A 17,281-nucleotide genomic window follows, 5' to 3' on the forward strand; every position below is an offset into this window, starting at 1 on the left:
CATCAGTGATGAACTACAGCACATGGCAGTTTTGATTCTGATGCAACGTTCAGACATTTTTTTAGAGTGACTTAAATCACCCAGTACTTTTTGAGGCTACTTAATATGTGCATAAATTATAATGTTATTATATTATAACATTTGTATAAATATAACGTTTCATAACTGTAAACTCCCTTCCTGTGCAAGCATAAAGGAAGTGCTGTGTGACGTGGGTGTACATATTTTTGTCCATATGGTACCTCTTTGTGTGCTCATGTCTCGTACTTTGATCAGATTTAGATAAGTATTTTTTACATTTTTCATAACATTTTGGTCATCAGAACCAGTATCTAATGTAAAGCTCTGTGCTGTATAACTGAAAGCACATGTTGAGTAAATGGAGGAGCTCAGGTTTCACAAGTATGCAAATCTGCTAATTTATTATTTTCTTCAGTTAGAGTCATTTTATTTCTTGTCACGTATTTAGTTTCTGCTGCCACAGACATGATGATACATCAGTGATTTGACTTTGAAAAGACATGGTGAAATAAACTTTGTGAAAATGATTCATCAGTAAACGTGACTACGAAAATAGCAACAACAAAATCAACCACACTATTCATAATTATATATTTGCAATTCACATTTAAATTCATATCTGTATTTTCCCTGTAAGAAAAATTAATTGCACACTATAAGTTTTATGTTTGTTTGCTTAATCCAGGTATGTTTCAAGAGTACCTAGAAAGGAAGAATTAAGCAGCACAAGTCTTTTATTGTTGTGAAACGCAGTTTGTCCTACCTGTTGGACTGAGCTGAAGTCTGCATGCATTTGGTGCTTTCCAGTTCAGTTTATCGTGCAACTCACTGCAGCAAGAGGAAGTTATATGAATGTATCGAGCTCTATGATTCGCCACGTTATTTTTGAGCTAGACCGCTAACAGAAACAAGCCGTGACGTGTCTCAGGAAAGTGAAACTGTTTTGTGATGCAGGAGGTGTTTGTTGATTTAGTGGCAGTCAGTTAGTTATAAACTGACAGAGTGATGAATGCGCAGATGAACCCACATCCTCCACACAATACCGTCATCTAATCTAAAAATGCACAAAACAAGACTTTTTTCAGTTGTTTACATTTATAAATTTGTCATTCACTGTTATCCAAAGCAAAGTACAGTGTGCAAGGTGTGTTTTCTAAGAATTAAATCCAGGACCTTCCCATAAAATGTATATTTTCAGCATCATTACTCAATGCTTGTTTATTTACTCATTTATTAAATCATTTGATTGATTTTATCACCGGATATGACGTGCATGAAACATAAAATCGCCCACGCAAGCAATTGTTGATAAAGGAAAGGTCCTGTAGACTCTCTGTTTCACACAGATTTTGAATATGCAGGGAAATATTTTGCTGAGAGCCAAACAACTCAGGCTGTACTTCAACATTGACATCGGCATAACGCTCTTCTAAAACACCAGTAAGCACATCTGATCTAAATAACATTTGAGGCTTGGTTATCGACTTTATCTCTCAAGCTATTTGTGAATTGTCCGCCACAGTATACAGGAGAGCTACGAGCAGTGACGTCACTCCGAAACAAGTGAAGAGTAATCGAGCAAACACTTAAAGAGTCAGTTCACCCAAAAATGAGCATTCTGTCACCCTCACGTTGTTCCAAACATGTAAGACTTGTTCATCTTCTGAACATAAATGAAGATCTTTTTGATTTTCTTTGTTTGTGCATAAAAAACAATTTACCTCTTTATTTACAAAATATTAATCTCCAAAACACGTTGACGAGAGCAGCACGACGCATGCGTGTGTTGATGAGAGAGCAGAGCTTGTTACGTGAATGCGTGTTGGAGATTAATATTTTGTAAACAAAGCGTTAAATGTTTTTTTTGTGCAAACAGCACGCTCGTGTTGCTCCATAAAACTGGAGTTAGTTTTTTTGGATTGCTTAAGCACGATTTTCAAAACAGGGCCCGTGTTTTCAAAACACTACACACAATTAACACAACCACACACCCAATTAGCAAACCACTACAGATCCTTTGCATAATTAAACACTCTTGTAAAAACTATACACTTCTGTTTAAAAACCACACTTTGTTACCATATGAAACACACACGTTTCACATTACTATACTCTGTTTGCACGAGTTACACTCTGCTGTGATAAACCTAAAACACTTTTAGCACTTCTACTTCCCTATGATTAGAGTAGGCTACCATCAACAAAGTACAAATATAATGTAAATTCACCAAACACTACACAAGACCAATGTTGCAGACTGAAGAAACTCATTTATTTCTCAACACGCCCAAAATGTTGACATGGAGATTCATAATACTGTAACAAAATGTCACTTTACGTATTGTACTGTAAGTTTACTGAAAAAAAAAAAAAAAAAAAAAAAAAAACTAGACATTGTCTCTTCGCCTAGCTGGATCTGGCCAGAGAATTTCATCAACATCGCAGGCAATGTTGTCATTAGCAAGACACCTTGGAAAGAAACGTCTTGAATGACGAATCCATCCTTGCATTGCTGCTACCTCCATCTGGTCACAGGCCTCCTCCATGGCTTGGATGAGGGGTACCTCAGCCTGGAGACGGAGATCATATACCTTCCACCGCCATGCCGAGAAAAACTCTTCTATAGGGTTGAGGAATGGAGAGTATGGTGGAAGATATAGGACGGTGAAATGAGGATGTTGCTGAAGACACATTGTCCCAGACAACAATGTATTGCATATGATCGATTTGATTTGCTGCTGTTATGTTGTGCAATTGGTCCAAGAATGTAAGTGTGTTGTAAGGGCCCATATGGGCATGGCGGTGGAGGACCCCATTCTGTGTAATGGCTGCACAGAGTGCTATATTACCCCCACGTTGCCCTGGGACATTGACTATAGCCCTGTGGCCAATGATGTTTCTTCCCCTCCTTCGTGTTCTCGTCAGGTGGAACCCAGCCTCATCTACGTAAATGAACTCATGCTGGACCTCCTCTCCATCCATTCGTAAAACTCTCTGAAGAACAGTGTCAGGCAAAATTGTGTAGTTCAGTGTAGATCTCGTATACATATTACAGTACAGTAAAAGATTATGAGACAGTATGCAAGATCACACTGCTAAAGTGAATACATACCTCTGCATAATCATGCCGCAGTCGTTTCACCCTTTCGGAATTGCGCTCGAAAGGCACTCGATAAATTTGCTTCATTTGAATATGTTTTTTTTTAGGATGCGTGCCAGTGTTGATGTTGAGACCTGATGGATATCGTTGAAACTGGCGTGGTTATTGACAATGTTAGCTTGGAGCTGATTGAGTGTTATAGCATTGTTGGCCAAAACCATGTTTACTATCTCCCTCTCTTGCTGTTCTGTGAACATAGGAGGCCTTCCCCCTTGTCGTTCCTGACCCTCAATCCTATGTAGAAAAAAAAAAAAACAGTATACAATACTACAGTAATTTCACAGAAAAAGGTCACAGAAGTGCTGATAGTGCATAGAATACAGTACTGTAAGCAGTTACTGAAACCGTGCAGATGTTTTTGATATGATGATATTTTTACAATACCTATTTTCCAGTCGAAATGTTCTTATCACACTTGCCACTGTGTATCGGCTTAGATTTGGCTGTACTCGCAGTCCAGCCTCCCTCAGCGTCAGGCCGTGGTTGACAACGTGGTCCACCAGTGTTGCGCGGATCTCATTTGTCAGATTCGTTCCTCTTTGAGCACCTTCTTGCCTTCCTCTACCTCTACCTCTACCTCTACCTCTACCTCCAGCATGGCCTCCACCTCTTCCTCTTCCTCTGTTGATTCCTCCTCTGTTGATTCCTCTTCCTCCCCTTCCTCCTCCTCCTTGTCCTTGTCCTCCTCCTCGTTCTCCTCGTTCTCCTCCTCGTCTTACTCTTTCTCTGACTCTTTCCATTGTGCTTGAAGACCGATGAACTCACCTGCTGCTTTTTATAGTGCTTATACACCTGATTGGTGTGTCTACAATTAAGCAAACAAGTGTTTGCACGCCTGATGACTGTGTTGAACCAATTGGTTGGACGGTGCGGTAATTTGACAGTCAGTGCTTTGGTATTGCAAGGAAGTGACTTCATGATAGATTTTTGTGTGTAATGTATGTTAAGTGTGTTTAGTGTTTTGCAAATCACTGTGTGTAGAGTTTTTCAACAAGTGTGAGGTTGACAATGTGCTTGTAGTTGTGCAAATATGGGCTGATGTTTTGCTTCTTGAGTGTAAGGTTTTGCTAATAGTGTACTACTTTTAATTTTAGTGTGTAAGCAATCCAAAAAAACTGTAAACCACTGGAGTCACATGGATTACTTTAATGATGTCTTTACTGCCTTTCTGGGGCTAGAAAGTGGTAGTTGCGCAGCTGTCAGTGGAGGGACAGAAAGCTCTCGGATTTCATCAAAAAGACCTTCATTTGTGTTTAGAAAATGAACGAAGGTCTTATGGGTGTGGAACGACATGAGGGTGAGTGATTAATGACAGAATTGTCATGTTTGGGTGAGTTACTTCTTTAACTCTACTATGAACCAATGAAACGCAAGACCAACCGGGCTAATTATCATACAAAATGAAAAAGTGTGAATGAATATAAATATAGATAAAAATGTGGGAATAAATAAATGTAAAATAAAGAAATATGAAAATAAATACATGCGGGAATAAATAAATATTAAAATAAATGGAAAAAATAGAATAAATCAACAAAAAAGAATAAAATAAAAGGAAAAATAAATGCAGAAAATAATAAATTAAGGAAAATTAATACAAAAATAAGTTTAGGATTATTTATTTATTTATTTTTTGCAGGTTTGGTCCTTCAAAGCACACTTTCACGAAGCGGTTTCTTCAGACTCTCCAAGCGCGCTCACGATAATATGCAGGAGAGACAGGCGCGTTCTCGCGGAACAGTCACGGATTTCTCCAGTGGGTCGCCGGTTCTTGGGTCACAGCGGGTAAAGGCGCTGACCGCCTGAGATGACTCAACATAAAGTTTTATGTAAGTTTTCTTTGTGTGTGGAGCTCTGCTCTCTGTTAAGATGGTGTAAACTTTGAGTGTTTGTTGGTGTCGCGATCCACATCTGTTTAAAATATGAGATTTCCCTGAAGAAACAGGTCAGTAAATACTAATGCTCAGATCTGGTGTTTGCTGTGATGTTTTAACGATTCAGTGTATTTCCCTATCCGTGAGGCATGAATACTGAAGTAATGATGTTAACAGGTTAATTGTTTAACTCAACATGCTTAGGTTTTTGTGTGGAGTTGTTGCGTAAAATACGTGCTGGTTTTTCTCATGAAGAGATTTTCTTATTGACAGTTTTGTTTATAATTGCCTTATCTCTGTTCGCCGTGTTTGTGAGGAAAGCAGCCATGTCCGATTCGTGACTGAATCAATATTTTGGGTCAGATAATCCTTGTAATGTTTGGTTCAATTAATGATTCTTTCACAATTCTGACCACTCAAGTTCAACTCACTGAATCAAATATAGGTCAGGTCACATTATGTATGGTTTCAATGCAACTTTTCAGAGATGTACTATATTTCAGTGTCAAAAGCTTTACATATAAGAGAGAAAAGGCGTAGGTGTTTAGGTATTGGAGAGGAAAACCCATTCTCAGCTGGGGAAGTCCATCCTCCTCTGGCATCCATATATGACAATAATATATAGATCGCAGGTATGTTTAATTTAGGACAATTAACAGACCAAGTAATGCAGTCCTCCAATGCATTATTAAAGTAGTGATTTTTAAAGTAATGATTAAATTGTAATAATAATGTTTGGCAGAGATGCAGGGGAAGGTTGTCATATCAGTGATCATAAATGTCATATGTTTTTCACACAAAGCTTTGTGTGGCTTCATAAATAAATCACATGAGCTGAATCATGTGTGTTTGATGAGGAAGACATACTGAATGTGCAGTGGTGTGGGTCAGGACAGGACAGGACAGGTTTGGGAAGCACCGCACTAATTTATTTTCTCACTGTCGTCCCCATGCAGTAAACTACAGATTTGCCTGTCGGTCTGTGCTGTAACCAGACAAAGGTAGCAGACTGTACTTTCAAAGCACAAGATGTGAACATCTGAGTAGATGATGGGAAGGACGGATCACGCAGAGCTCCTGCTGAGTGTTGGGAATTAACTGGAAACAGAAGTACAGCTTCCACTGCGAGTGCCATAATGGCCAGTCTTGTTCTTAATGAGACGGGGATGGAGAACTGTGGCATCGATGACTCCTTCAAGTACAACCTGTACGGCGTGGTGTACAGTGTCGCGTTTGTTCTGGGTCTGGCCACTAACTGCGCTTCACTGTTCGTCTTCTGCTGTCGCATGAAATTGCGTAACGAGACCACACTTTTCATGACCAATCTAGCTTTATCAGACTTAGTGTTTGTGTTTACTCTCCCTTTCAAAATCTTTTATAACGTGAATCGCCACTGGCCTTTCGGCGACACGTTGTGCAAGATCTCCGGAGGAGCCTTCATCACCAATATCTACGGCAGTATGCTGTTCCTCACGTGCATCAGCGTGGATCGCTTCCTGGCTATCGTTTACCCCTTCCGCTCTCTCTCCATCCGTACCCGCCGCAACGCCGGCATCGTGTGTGGCACCATCTGGTTGCTGATCCTGGGTGGAGGCATGTCAGTCACCTTCTTCTCTGCCACCAACCAGTCCAAAACTAGCACCACCTGCTTCGAGGGATTCTCCAAGAAAACGTGGAAGACACATTTGTCCAAGATCACCATCTTCATTGAAGTGGTGGGTTTCCTCATACCGTTGATGATCAATCTAGCCTGCTCTTCCATGGTGCTGAGGACTTTGCGTAGACCTGCTACTCTGTGTCAGATCGGCACCAACAAGCAGCGCGTTCTGCGCATGATCGTAGTGCATTTGGCCATTTTTATTGTTTGCTTTGTACCTTACAACTCTGTTCTGTTTGTCTATGCCATGGTGCGCACTCGAGCGCTCGTGAGCTGCTGGGTGGAGAGGCTCGCACGGACCCTGTATCCCATAACGCTTTGCGTCGCGACCTTCAACTGCTGCTTTGACCCGGTGGTCTACTACTTTACCTCAGAGTCCTTTCAGAAATCACTGACTACCGGGAAGTGTCAGGCCATGCAGGAAAACACACTGAGGAGTGATTGCCCTGTGTCTGCCAGGGAGAATACTGACACGGTTGAGCTCCACACGCTGGCCAGCAATGGGAAAGATCAGGGCAGTGAGACTCCGTTCTGAAGAGCATACATCGTTCCAGTACTAGAGTCAGAAGAAGACCTGTGAATTACTTGTCTGAAGAAAATGACTTTTTCCACTGAAACCTGTGCATGAAACATCTATTTGTGTTTACACAGGTGTACCAGTGTGTCATTTATCACTGTATTTGATCAATAAGTACCATACCATATACATTTGTATTGTACCGTATTGTATTTTTACCCAGTCAAAGCACCTTCTGAAAGTTTTGCTACAGATCAGTGTTAATGACTTGTTTGAATGTTTGTGTAAATTTTGCTCTCTCAATCTGCAAAATTTGGTTTGCCTTTTACTGAAAACAATAATGGTAAGCAATTAAATGATAAATTGCAAACACTTACTTAAATGTACTTAACACTATAAGCACACAATCCCATTAGGTGGAATACCTGCAAAACTAGGACAGAAAGTTACTGGTTCAAGCTACAGAAGAAGAGGTTCATCAGCTGTAAAACTGGTGAGAAACTCCACCGCTGTGCCTAAGAACAGAAACACTTCATCTGTATTCATCCGTTATTGCAATCCTCAGTGCTCCAGACGGCCGTGAAGTATCCTAAAATGTCTGTCATTAATCGAGGTGTTAGTATTCATGTATCTGTTTATAAACATGTCAACAGTGTAACTAATTTGAGAACTGACGAACCGTGACACTAACTGTGACAGCAGAAGATGTTTACGTCAGTGTCCACTATAACACCTGACCAATGCAGTTTGTGTGAATAAAGAGTGGCCAGTGATTGTAATAGCTGCAAGATGCTTTTTTCGCAGAGTGCATTATGGGAGGACAATTCAAATTATGTGGTGATCAGCAAGAGTTATTTTACTTATGCATTTTTTTTTTTTTTTTAATGTGGTTATTTGTGGCTTTTTCTATGATTATATTATCTGTAAGTTACCTATTATTGTATTTTAAACATCCAGTGACTTCTCTAGTTTTACATGGATGGCAGGCTAGCGTATTTTAATCAGACATGACAGAGTAAATGGATCGCCTCAGTGTTTGTTCCAGAAGCTGGGGTATCCTTCAGAATAAGATGTAGAAACTTACTCTTTGAACACAACCTGAACATAACCTGAGCATGACACTGCAAGACAGTGATTGAAGACAGTGTAGGAACAGGATTTCTCATCTCTGTTTTAGGAGATGATTTGAAATGAAATTGTCTGAGATTCTTGAGCACATGGTTGTGGTTGATTTCTGTGGTTGAACTTTTCTTTCTGTTCTCAGTGCGCAGTTCTCCTCTGGTTATGTAGTTAACTACATTAGTTAACAAGAACTAACAATGAAAATACTTATAAAGCATTTAGGAATGTTAATGTTAATGGCAACAATTTTGAATATACTATTAAAATAAAAAGTTGTATCTGTTTTTTGTTTTGTTTTGTTTTATTGTATCTTTCGCATACTGGGACCAACGGGGAGCAGGAGGTCATGTGGACCCGCTACACCAGCACAGATTTGCTTGAGAACAGCATGACTACTAGATAGACCAGTACTAGACCAGCAGAAACCAGCCTGGACCAACATTTAGTTCAGACTGGTTTATGCTGAATTTCAGCAGGGTGTAATCATAATGCAAAAAGTAACACTGAAATTCAACATTTCAAACAAATTTAAACTTTCATGACTAAATATGCAAAGCCTAAAGCCACTGGGAGACCCACAGCCTTATGTACAGTGTGAATATATATTAATGTGTTCACTGTCACTGTATATTATGTGTACAGTGTGAATATATATTAATGTGTTCACTGACACTGTATATTGTGTGTACAGTGTGAATATATATTAATGTGTTCACTGTCACTGTATATCACAGCCTAGAGAGACTGGCATCATCTGCAAGTTAACACACCTGTTTAACACGACCTTTTGTGACCTCAGATTGACTAAATGGACTAAAATCATTAATTATTGAGACTATCATAAGCATTGTTTTGTCTTATAAGTAAATAAACAGCTGGACACATCATGTTTAGTTATATATCCTCAGTTTAGTGCAGTGGCAACGTGAGTTTGTTCATCAGAATGACTTACACAACAGCATGTGGGATATCAGAAACTGGGTCTTTTGTGAATTCTCTGGTGTTGCACTTACTTGACCGAATGCTTATTATTCCTGCAGCAATGGGTCCATTGTCTCTGACTGAAAAAGGCTTGTGTCCAGGTCGCGAGAGCCATCTTAATGCTCTTAAATATGTTGCTACAGGCCCCTTTTGGCACGTACCCTTCAGTAGATTATGGGAAAGCACTCTAAATCATTCTGGAGGTTTTTTTTTTCCCCTTTACTGCCTATTTTCATCTTCATCAAATTCATTTATTACTCATTTGTTAATCTTATAGTAATCTGTCTTTTTTGTGTCTTTTGATTTTCTCTTCCCAGTTACCTTTTTTATTGTAAGGTGAAGTGATATCAGACTCAGAATGAGCTTTAACGCTTCACACAGAAGGAGTTTGTGTTGATGACAGGACAGTGCAGAAAGCAGAAGTACAGGGTGAGGGTGAGCGGGAGGGACGTGTTCGGTTCACGTAGTTTTGACGACATATAAACTTGTGTGAATGTGATAATATGATCCTCGAGATGCTGAGGGAAAAACATATTTTTCCTTGTGGCCACGAGTTTAATGCGTAAATGTAACCATAGCAACCTGGGATTATCAGAAATTGAAATTATTAATGAATTAATATTTCATTTTGAATTAAGAATGACAAAAAAGTGTGAAATTAAGAAATGTTATTAACCTATTATATTAGGCCTGTGATGTTGCCTAAAGACATTCAAATTAAGTTTATTATCAATAAATGTTAATAGAATATGTAAGAATATAAAATAATGTAGGCCTACAAGAAAACATTTTTATCCATCCCATCCCATGGCCTTTCAAATCCATTTACTGATTGTTTCTTTTTCTTTTATATTTGTATATTATTATTATTACTGGTTATATTTTTTTTATTCATTATGTATATGCTTTATTTTCCACTTCATTTCATCTCTTTACTTAATTAACATTCTGTCTATTATGTAACTTAAAGTATATGTTTTGTAAATACTGTAAATGCAAAATAACACTGTGTAAAAAGTCACATGGTAGCTGATCCTGATGAGAAGAACACACATCAGTGTAACTGGCAAATTAGTCTTTGAGTATATTTTCATCTTAAGACCTCTATCAGACAGCAAACTAGATAAAATTCACAGCCAACATTATTTGAATCATAAAGAAAAGAAGCTTAATGCCACCTGGTGGAAGGACAAGCAAAATACTCTTACATCTCCCAGATGGAAAATCAAGATAAAGAACAATCTCATACAATCTCAATTAAATAATAGTAATAATCTATCACTCTCTCTCTCTCCTGGTGTGTTGTACTGTGGTTGAGGAGAGACTGATATGACTGTAAAGCACTCTGGGTGTACAGTAGTTACAGTAGTTTTAATGCATGTGTCTAATTTAACCTAGTTGTTCATTCATTAAAACATGCAGCTTCACAGCAGATAATATGTATTTTAAAATCAAATACACATTGATCTTTTTTAAAAAAACGAAAAAACAAAAAACATTTGCAGTCTTTCTCAAAGTTGATTTTATCACTGAAAAGCCCCGGTAGTAAGAACATCAATGAAAAGACCACTGGAGGACAGCTGTGACATCAGTAAAACATCTTGTTAATGTAATATTTTTCTTGAGATTTTAAAGTAATATACTACTAATACTATTTAAACACACACACACACTCTTGGAGCTTGGCCTGCCGCAAGTCGCTGCGCTCCCAAGTCCGGTGGTCCTGGTGTTCCTCACGGGCCTTCCTCCGTCCTCTCTGCTGCCCGTGTGTTTGGGCTGCACACATGTCAGCAGTTTCCAGCACTTTCACCTAATGAACCTGGCCCTCCATCCCTTGTCGCTCTCTTCTGCTCTCATTACCCACAACTGAGGAGCCCTCGAGCAGGACATCGAACCCCCAATCACTCCCGGCGCTGTTATAAACATGAGCCTCACCCAGCAGGCAGAGCAGGAGGTTTTATAGTAATATCTTCAGAGGTCTGGTTTCAAGTATGATTCTTTTGCTTTATATAACCTTATCTTTTGTAAACAATAAATTTACAAGCTGGCTGCTGTATACAGACCACCAGGGCACCATACAGACTTCAGCAAAGAATTTGCTGAATTTCTATCAGAGTTAGTACTGGCTGCAAGGGTCAATCTTTCACTCCTGGCCGGATATTTGGAAACTTTGGGTCTGAAGACACCAGTTCATAGATTCCAACTGAGGTTGTTGAGACTATTCTGAGTTTCAAAGTGACCGGCCAGTTGGTCATACTTCAAGCCTTCTTCCATCCGCCACAGGTATCGCCGGAGAGGCCGCATCTACTATATCCCGTCTGGGACAGCGGAGGAAAAGCAGTCACCAACCAGTGCTTTCCCATTATTGGGGATTACAGATTATATGGATTACAGATGCTATCACTCTGTCCTATGAGATGCCCGGATTAGCTTCACCTTTAGGAGTCAGGGCATCTTCTCAGGGTGATGTTTGTGCTGCAGCAGGCTGGTCCTCTCCGCACACATTCATCAGGTTTTTCAGTCTGGACATGGATTCAACCCCAGGATCGCTGGTCCTTCAAAGCTGAGCTTGTCCTGTCTCTACTCAACAGATGTCTGTTACACAGGCAGGCATTCTTCCTCAGTGCGGCGTTAGTATTGACATTCCCAATGCATCACCAGACACAGCGTCTCATTCCCCTCTCAAGGAACCGGGTTACATACATAACCTGAGATGGTTTCCATGTTTTATGGGGACTTTCCTTTCCATAGACATAATGATTTTTATACTGTACAAACTGTATATTCTATCTTCTAACCATAAAACTTCCTGCATTTGTTTTCCTCATATGGACCAAAAAATGTCAAAGATTTCTGGTATTGCCATCCTTGTGGGGACATTTTGTGTGTGTGTGTGTGTGTGTGTGTGTGTGTGTGTGTGTATGTGTGTGTGATCTTCTGCTGATGAGGGATGTGTGCTGTAACCATGGTGACCGAGCTCACTGCATTTCTGAACAGATCAGCCGGAGCATCTCTTCTCTTAAGGCAGGACATGATTGCGTTCCCTGTAAATGTGCTGCTAAGATAAATTTGCTTATCACTTTTACAGTTTGGCATATTTCTTAGAACTCTTTATTTACTGTCTTTCAAGTGGCGTGTCATATCAGCCAGTGAAGTATGAACACATGGTGCATGAGTTTTTCACAGATTAACCACTAATCTATAAAAAAAGAGGAAGAGAAGATAATGGCATCTGAGACAGCAGACGATCATATCATTTCCTCATATGCAGACATTTCCTTTCACTTTCACTATTCCTCTTCAGTTTTATAGGTGTTTGTTTTTCAGTTGGGTTGTCTGTGGTTTGTCATGGTCAAGCACGACTGTGTTTAGGTTCACCACCAGGGACAAAGACAAGAGATGTCGTCTTTGCCTTATTTGAGTTGGACTTTGTTCCAGGGTTTAACTGAACAGAAGGTTCATACACTCACACACACTTCACGAGCGTCGCTGAGTAATGCAGCTTACAGCAGGTTTAACATAAGGAGCTTGTTATGAGTTTTACACACTGAGAATGAGAAGAGAGTGTCCATATTTTCACCAGTGAGTTCCTCATGTGTGGTTTTTAACCTGTTCGTGTTCCCCTGTACCGCTCGTGGTACACCTACCGTTCAAAAGACACCTTAGGAATGCTAAAGGGTTAAATAAACATACAGATTTTAAGTTGAAAATTATATCCCAATTATATAAATGTATGAAATTATATATTGGTCACATGACTGCTCACACTTTCCCATTTTATTAACCTTTTTCTGCGCTGTAGTTCGTATTAACTTGGCCTGTGACCCGACGAAGGTTCTTTAACTTAAGATTTTTTAAATGACTAATATTCCATGTCTCTCAATTAATATGATCTCAAAAATCTATATGGATCTTAATTATAAAGAAATTGATAAAATGCTGTAGGACTGCTGTAGGAAATCTACTCAAATATTTTACTGTCAGAAATATACAAAACTAGCCTGATTATTTTACATCTTTTATATGCAGTAACACTGTGCAGTGCCATATACTGACACATCTAGGAGCATTATAAAGTGTGTTTCAGAAGAAGCTTGAAAAAGAGTTTTGAGATAGCATATAGAAGATACTAATACTCAAATATGAGAAATAGCCAAAATGTACAGAAAACATGGTCATTTACCGTAGTTGTACATATTGTGATATTTGTCTCTCACCGTTTGCAAGATTAGTGTTTTCTTGTTTGATAACATAAAATGAAGGTACATTTTCGAGTCTGTTGTACTTCATGATTTTATCCACTGGTACTTGTAAAAAGAGACAATCCTTGAACTCGAGACCTAGAATTCGAATAAGTGTGAGAGAGACCAAATGTCCCCATAAGGATAGTGCATTTTTGGCCCCCATGAGGAAAACATCTTATAGATCACAGTAAGTGATGTTTTTTTGAAATTGTAAAAATGCAGAAATGTTTCTGTGATGGGTAGAGTTAGTGTAGGGGGATAGAGTATACAGTTTGTACAGTATAAATACCATTATGTCTATGAAAAGTCCCTATAAAACATGAAAACCTGTGTGTGTGTGTGTGTGTGTTTGTGTGTGTGTGTGTGTATGTGTGTGTGCTTGGCCTGGGGTAGTGGCCCACATATGCTGTTAATCATGCGTGCTGTAATGTCTGTGTTTAACTCTATGTACAGGAGAGAGTCAGAGAGGGAATCTGAATCTAGGTCAGAATGATGATGGCACTTCAGTGATGTTTCTGAGGCTGAGGCTGATTTTCCACTTCACTCAGCAGAGACCCGCTCTCACCCTCACTCCTCCTCACAGCCTGTCGCTGGTGTTTCTCCTGAACCATGACTGTTTCATTCATTCAGTCTTGCTGTAACCACTTTGTTCCTAAGCGTTACTCATCACCCGAGTTCATCAGCGGCAGACGAACCCTGAAGACTTGTTTGAAAACAGTTAGCTTATTGTAAACTTTCTCTGATAGTAAGTGTTTATTTAAAAGCATTTATTGAATAACAATATATTATTTAATATGGATAAAGATAGGACATTTTATTATATTAGAGTTTAGACTTTTCATTTTTATTTATATATATTTTTCATTATTATTGTTAAAAACACACAAACCTAGGGTCTTCATATCACAATATATAAAATTGTATTGAGATTACAGTTTAAGATATACACTCCTAAAAATAAAGGTTCTTTATTGGCATCTATGGTTCCTTTAACATCCGTGGAAACTTTCTACTGGACAAAAGGTTCTTTGGATTTTTTTGGAAAATTGTTATTTTAAGAACTATTAACGGAAAGGTTCTTTGGGAAACCCAAAATGGTTCTTCTATGACATCACAGCGAATCCCCCTTTATTTTCAAGAATGTAACAGATTAATTAACTTAAAACGAATAAATGACGACACAATTTTTATCTGATAGTTTTGGATGACGTCCTTCACGGTGGGCGTGGTGTTCGGTGAAATAACAGATCGTACTATGACGAAGGATTAGTTTATGAATAATAATTAGACAAAGCTGACACAATCTATCGCTTGGCTCATTTATATTAAATACATAGTGTTGACGTTGCATCTCTTTCGTCCAATAGCAAAGCGTTGCTCATGAATATTAACAACGAGCCCTTCACAGTAGTAGGATTGGAGTATTGGCCGTCGGATCTGTCCTGCATGTGTAGTGGAGACTAATGTAACACTATCAGCAGTGGAACAGCACCGACACTTCCGCTGCTGCTGTCAGATGCCGTTGCCCGGCGTGTTTCTCAGGACTGACCGGAATTAAGGACACATTTTCGGCCTGCTGGACCGCGGACACCTGAGACCCTCACGGCAACTTACCGGGTATCGTACGAACAAATGCTCATTTATAACCTGGATCGGTGCACGGTTCCGTTTGATTCGCCAGAACACATGCTGTGTGGGAGTATCATTATGATAAATTAAATAATTTCATGCGAATGGTTGGATGAGCGGAATGAATGAATGTGGTTGTCTCTTCACTTTCACCGGAGAGAGTGTATTGATCTGCTCGCGCTCGTCGCTTGCAACATCACACCCATATTTAATTCAAGTAACAGTGACATCTGTCCTCGCGATGCTTTAAACGGTGTAGATCCAGATCTGTCAGTCAGGATGACGCAGCTCTGTCAGTCACGGCGGTGTGTGTGTGTGTGTGTGTGTGTGTGTGTGATGTGTGTGTGTGTGATGTGTGTGTGTGTGTGTGTGTGATGTGTGATCTCACAGATGTGTCTCTGCAGTGGGTCTGTGATGGCCGGTGCTGTGGGTGTGGTTCTGCTCATCAGTTCTGTCTCTGGATCCACTGCACATGTTCCCACGCTGATGGAAAACCTGGAAATTACAGGGAATATTGGAATTGTGATTTTCAGGCCTTGAAAAGTCATGAGAATTTCTGCAGGCTATGAATATATTGTTTCTAGTTATGCTCAGCTTCAGAATAGAGACTGGGGCTAGTTGTCACACAAAGGACTTGTCACAACACAAGGTCTATATCTCAGTAACTATGAAAGTCCCACGAATCTACAAATGTGTGTTTTCTCTATCAGTGGTTTTGTAAGTTTGTTTCAGACCCGCAGATCAAAACCCTCTTAAAATTAAATACGTTTTGCGAATTCTGTTCATCATATATTTTTCTCTCCAAGAAACTGAACTACACTCTTAAAGGAGTCATATTCTGCTTTTCTCCATCTTCATCTTTCTTCAGTGTGTGATGTTGCAGTTCCAGTTCTTCTCTATATCAGTGTCAGTGTTTCTGAACTCCCTGAAACGCCTCCATTGTAGTCTTGAGTTTTCTTCACAATATTCCTCATTTAAATAATTCCCGCTCAAGCAGGGCTCGACAGTGAGGACTGACCGATGGCCCGGGGTCAGCGTGAAAGACGCTCGGGACAGTTGACGGAAGTTACTTGCCTGATCGGGCCAGTGCTGTGTCTTCATGAAAGTTTATCATTTGCATGAATTTAAGTTTTGTCAATTTAAACATTCAAGCGATTTTAACCATTCAGATTCAAGTGCAAGAAGACACAAAACAACCAATTCAGTACTTGCCCTCTGTTTTCTGTGTGCACGTCTTCTTACTGTCTCATTTCTCACAGAAAACAGCTTGCATGTACTGAATTGACTTCTCTTTTGCGTCTTCTTCTGCTTGAATGGAAAAATACACACAACAAAAGTGTCATAAGTATGTCTTGCCAAGTATTCACGTAAACACTGTCGGTCATGTCTTAACTGAACGTAAGCAGATGAGAAAGAAACGCAGTACACTGGATCTGTGCATTAAGTCTTAAAGTGACAGCAGCCTAATATTTCTGCTGCCGTCTGTGTCATTAATGTTAATCAAACAACAAAAGACAGAGAAAATCTGCTCTTCAGTGAATGACTTTTTTAGGTTTAACAAGGATTAATCTATATTTAATACATACAGTGAAGATGCAGTGTTATTTTACATTTGATTATTCAATTTCTGTACCTGAATACTGTTAGACTTACCTGAAAAACTTAAAACACTGTTTATTTCATTGTTACATTTGAGGCCTCTGAAAATTTTGGCAGGGCAAGTAAAAATTTGATCCACTGGTTCACCAGGCGATGTCAGCTGGGCCAGTAGCAAAAATCCTTAACGTTGAGCCCTGCCAAGACATACGCTGAATAAAGGGGCGGGGCCTGGTTGAGTTAGTTAGTAGTGTGTTGAAACTGGTGGAATTGCTTGACCAATCACAACACACTGCTCCAGCCGACCAATCAGAGCACATTGTGCTTTACAGAAGGAGGGGCTTCATAGAGACAGGAACTAAACAGAGCATTACTGACAGACTGGGAAGAGAGGAGCTGAACAATGGAGAAAATGAGGAAAATAATCAACATTCAATCTAGTAGAGCCCAAAAACAACATCAAGACTTTGAAAAAGGGCA

At 39.5% G+C, this 17,281-nt stretch overlaps 2 protein-coding genes and 1 long non-coding RNA gene across 10 annotated transcripts in view; 2 read left to right on the forward strand and 1 right to left on the reverse strand.

The window, feature by feature from the left end:
* Positions 1-2,382: 2,382 nt before the first annotated feature.
* Positions 2,383-3,260, reverse strand: LOC127494431 (uncharacterized). Its single transcript, XR_007924869.1, has 2 exons — positions 3,134-3,260; positions 2,383-3,015 (listed from the first exon to the last, which is right to left on the reverse strand). It is a non-coding gene; the product is annotated as an uncharacterized LOC127494431 (long non-coding RNA).
* A 1,602-nt stretch (positions 3,261-4,862) lies between these two features.
* Positions 4,863-8,603, forward strand: lpar4 (lysophosphatidic acid receptor 4). Of its 2 annotated transcripts, none has more exons than XM_051860331.1 (2): positions 4,863-5,010; positions 6,012-8,603. In XM_051860331.1, exon 2 carries the CDS (start codon positions 6,192-6,194, stop codon positions 7,245-7,247), a length of 1,056 nt encoding a protein of 351 aa, XP_051716291.1. In that variant the 5' UTR covers positions 4,863-5,010; positions 6,012-6,191; the 3' UTR covers positions 7,248-8,603. The 2 variants fall into 2 exon arrangements, with proteins under 2 accessions (XP_051716291.1, XP_051716292.1); XM_051860332.1 differs by having other exon boundaries at positions 4,984-5,126.
* jakmip1 (janus kinase and microtubule interacting protein 1) overlaps positions 4,896-17,281 on the forward strand; it is a 35,744-nt gene continuing 23,358 nt past the window's right edge. For 2 of the 7 annotated variants that reach the window (XM_051860325.1, XM_051860328.1), the window contains exon 1: positions 14,939-15,193. The gene's annotated coding sequence lies outside the window, so the exon portion shown is untranslated. Of the gene's footprint in view, positions 5,011-14,938; positions 15,194-17,281 lie in introns of those variants that run through there. The other 5 variants (XM_051860326.1, XM_051860324.1, XM_051860327.1 and 2 more) reach the window with 5 other exon arrangements.

This window comes from Ctenopharyngodon idella, chromosome 14 (assembly GCF_019924925.1).
Source record: "Ctenopharyngodon idella isolate HZGC_01 chromosome 14, HZGC01, whole genome shotgun sequence".
Classification (NCBI taxonomy): Eukaryota; Metazoa; Chordata; class Actinopteri; order Cypriniformes; family Xenocyprididae; genus Ctenopharyngodon; species Ctenopharyngodon idella.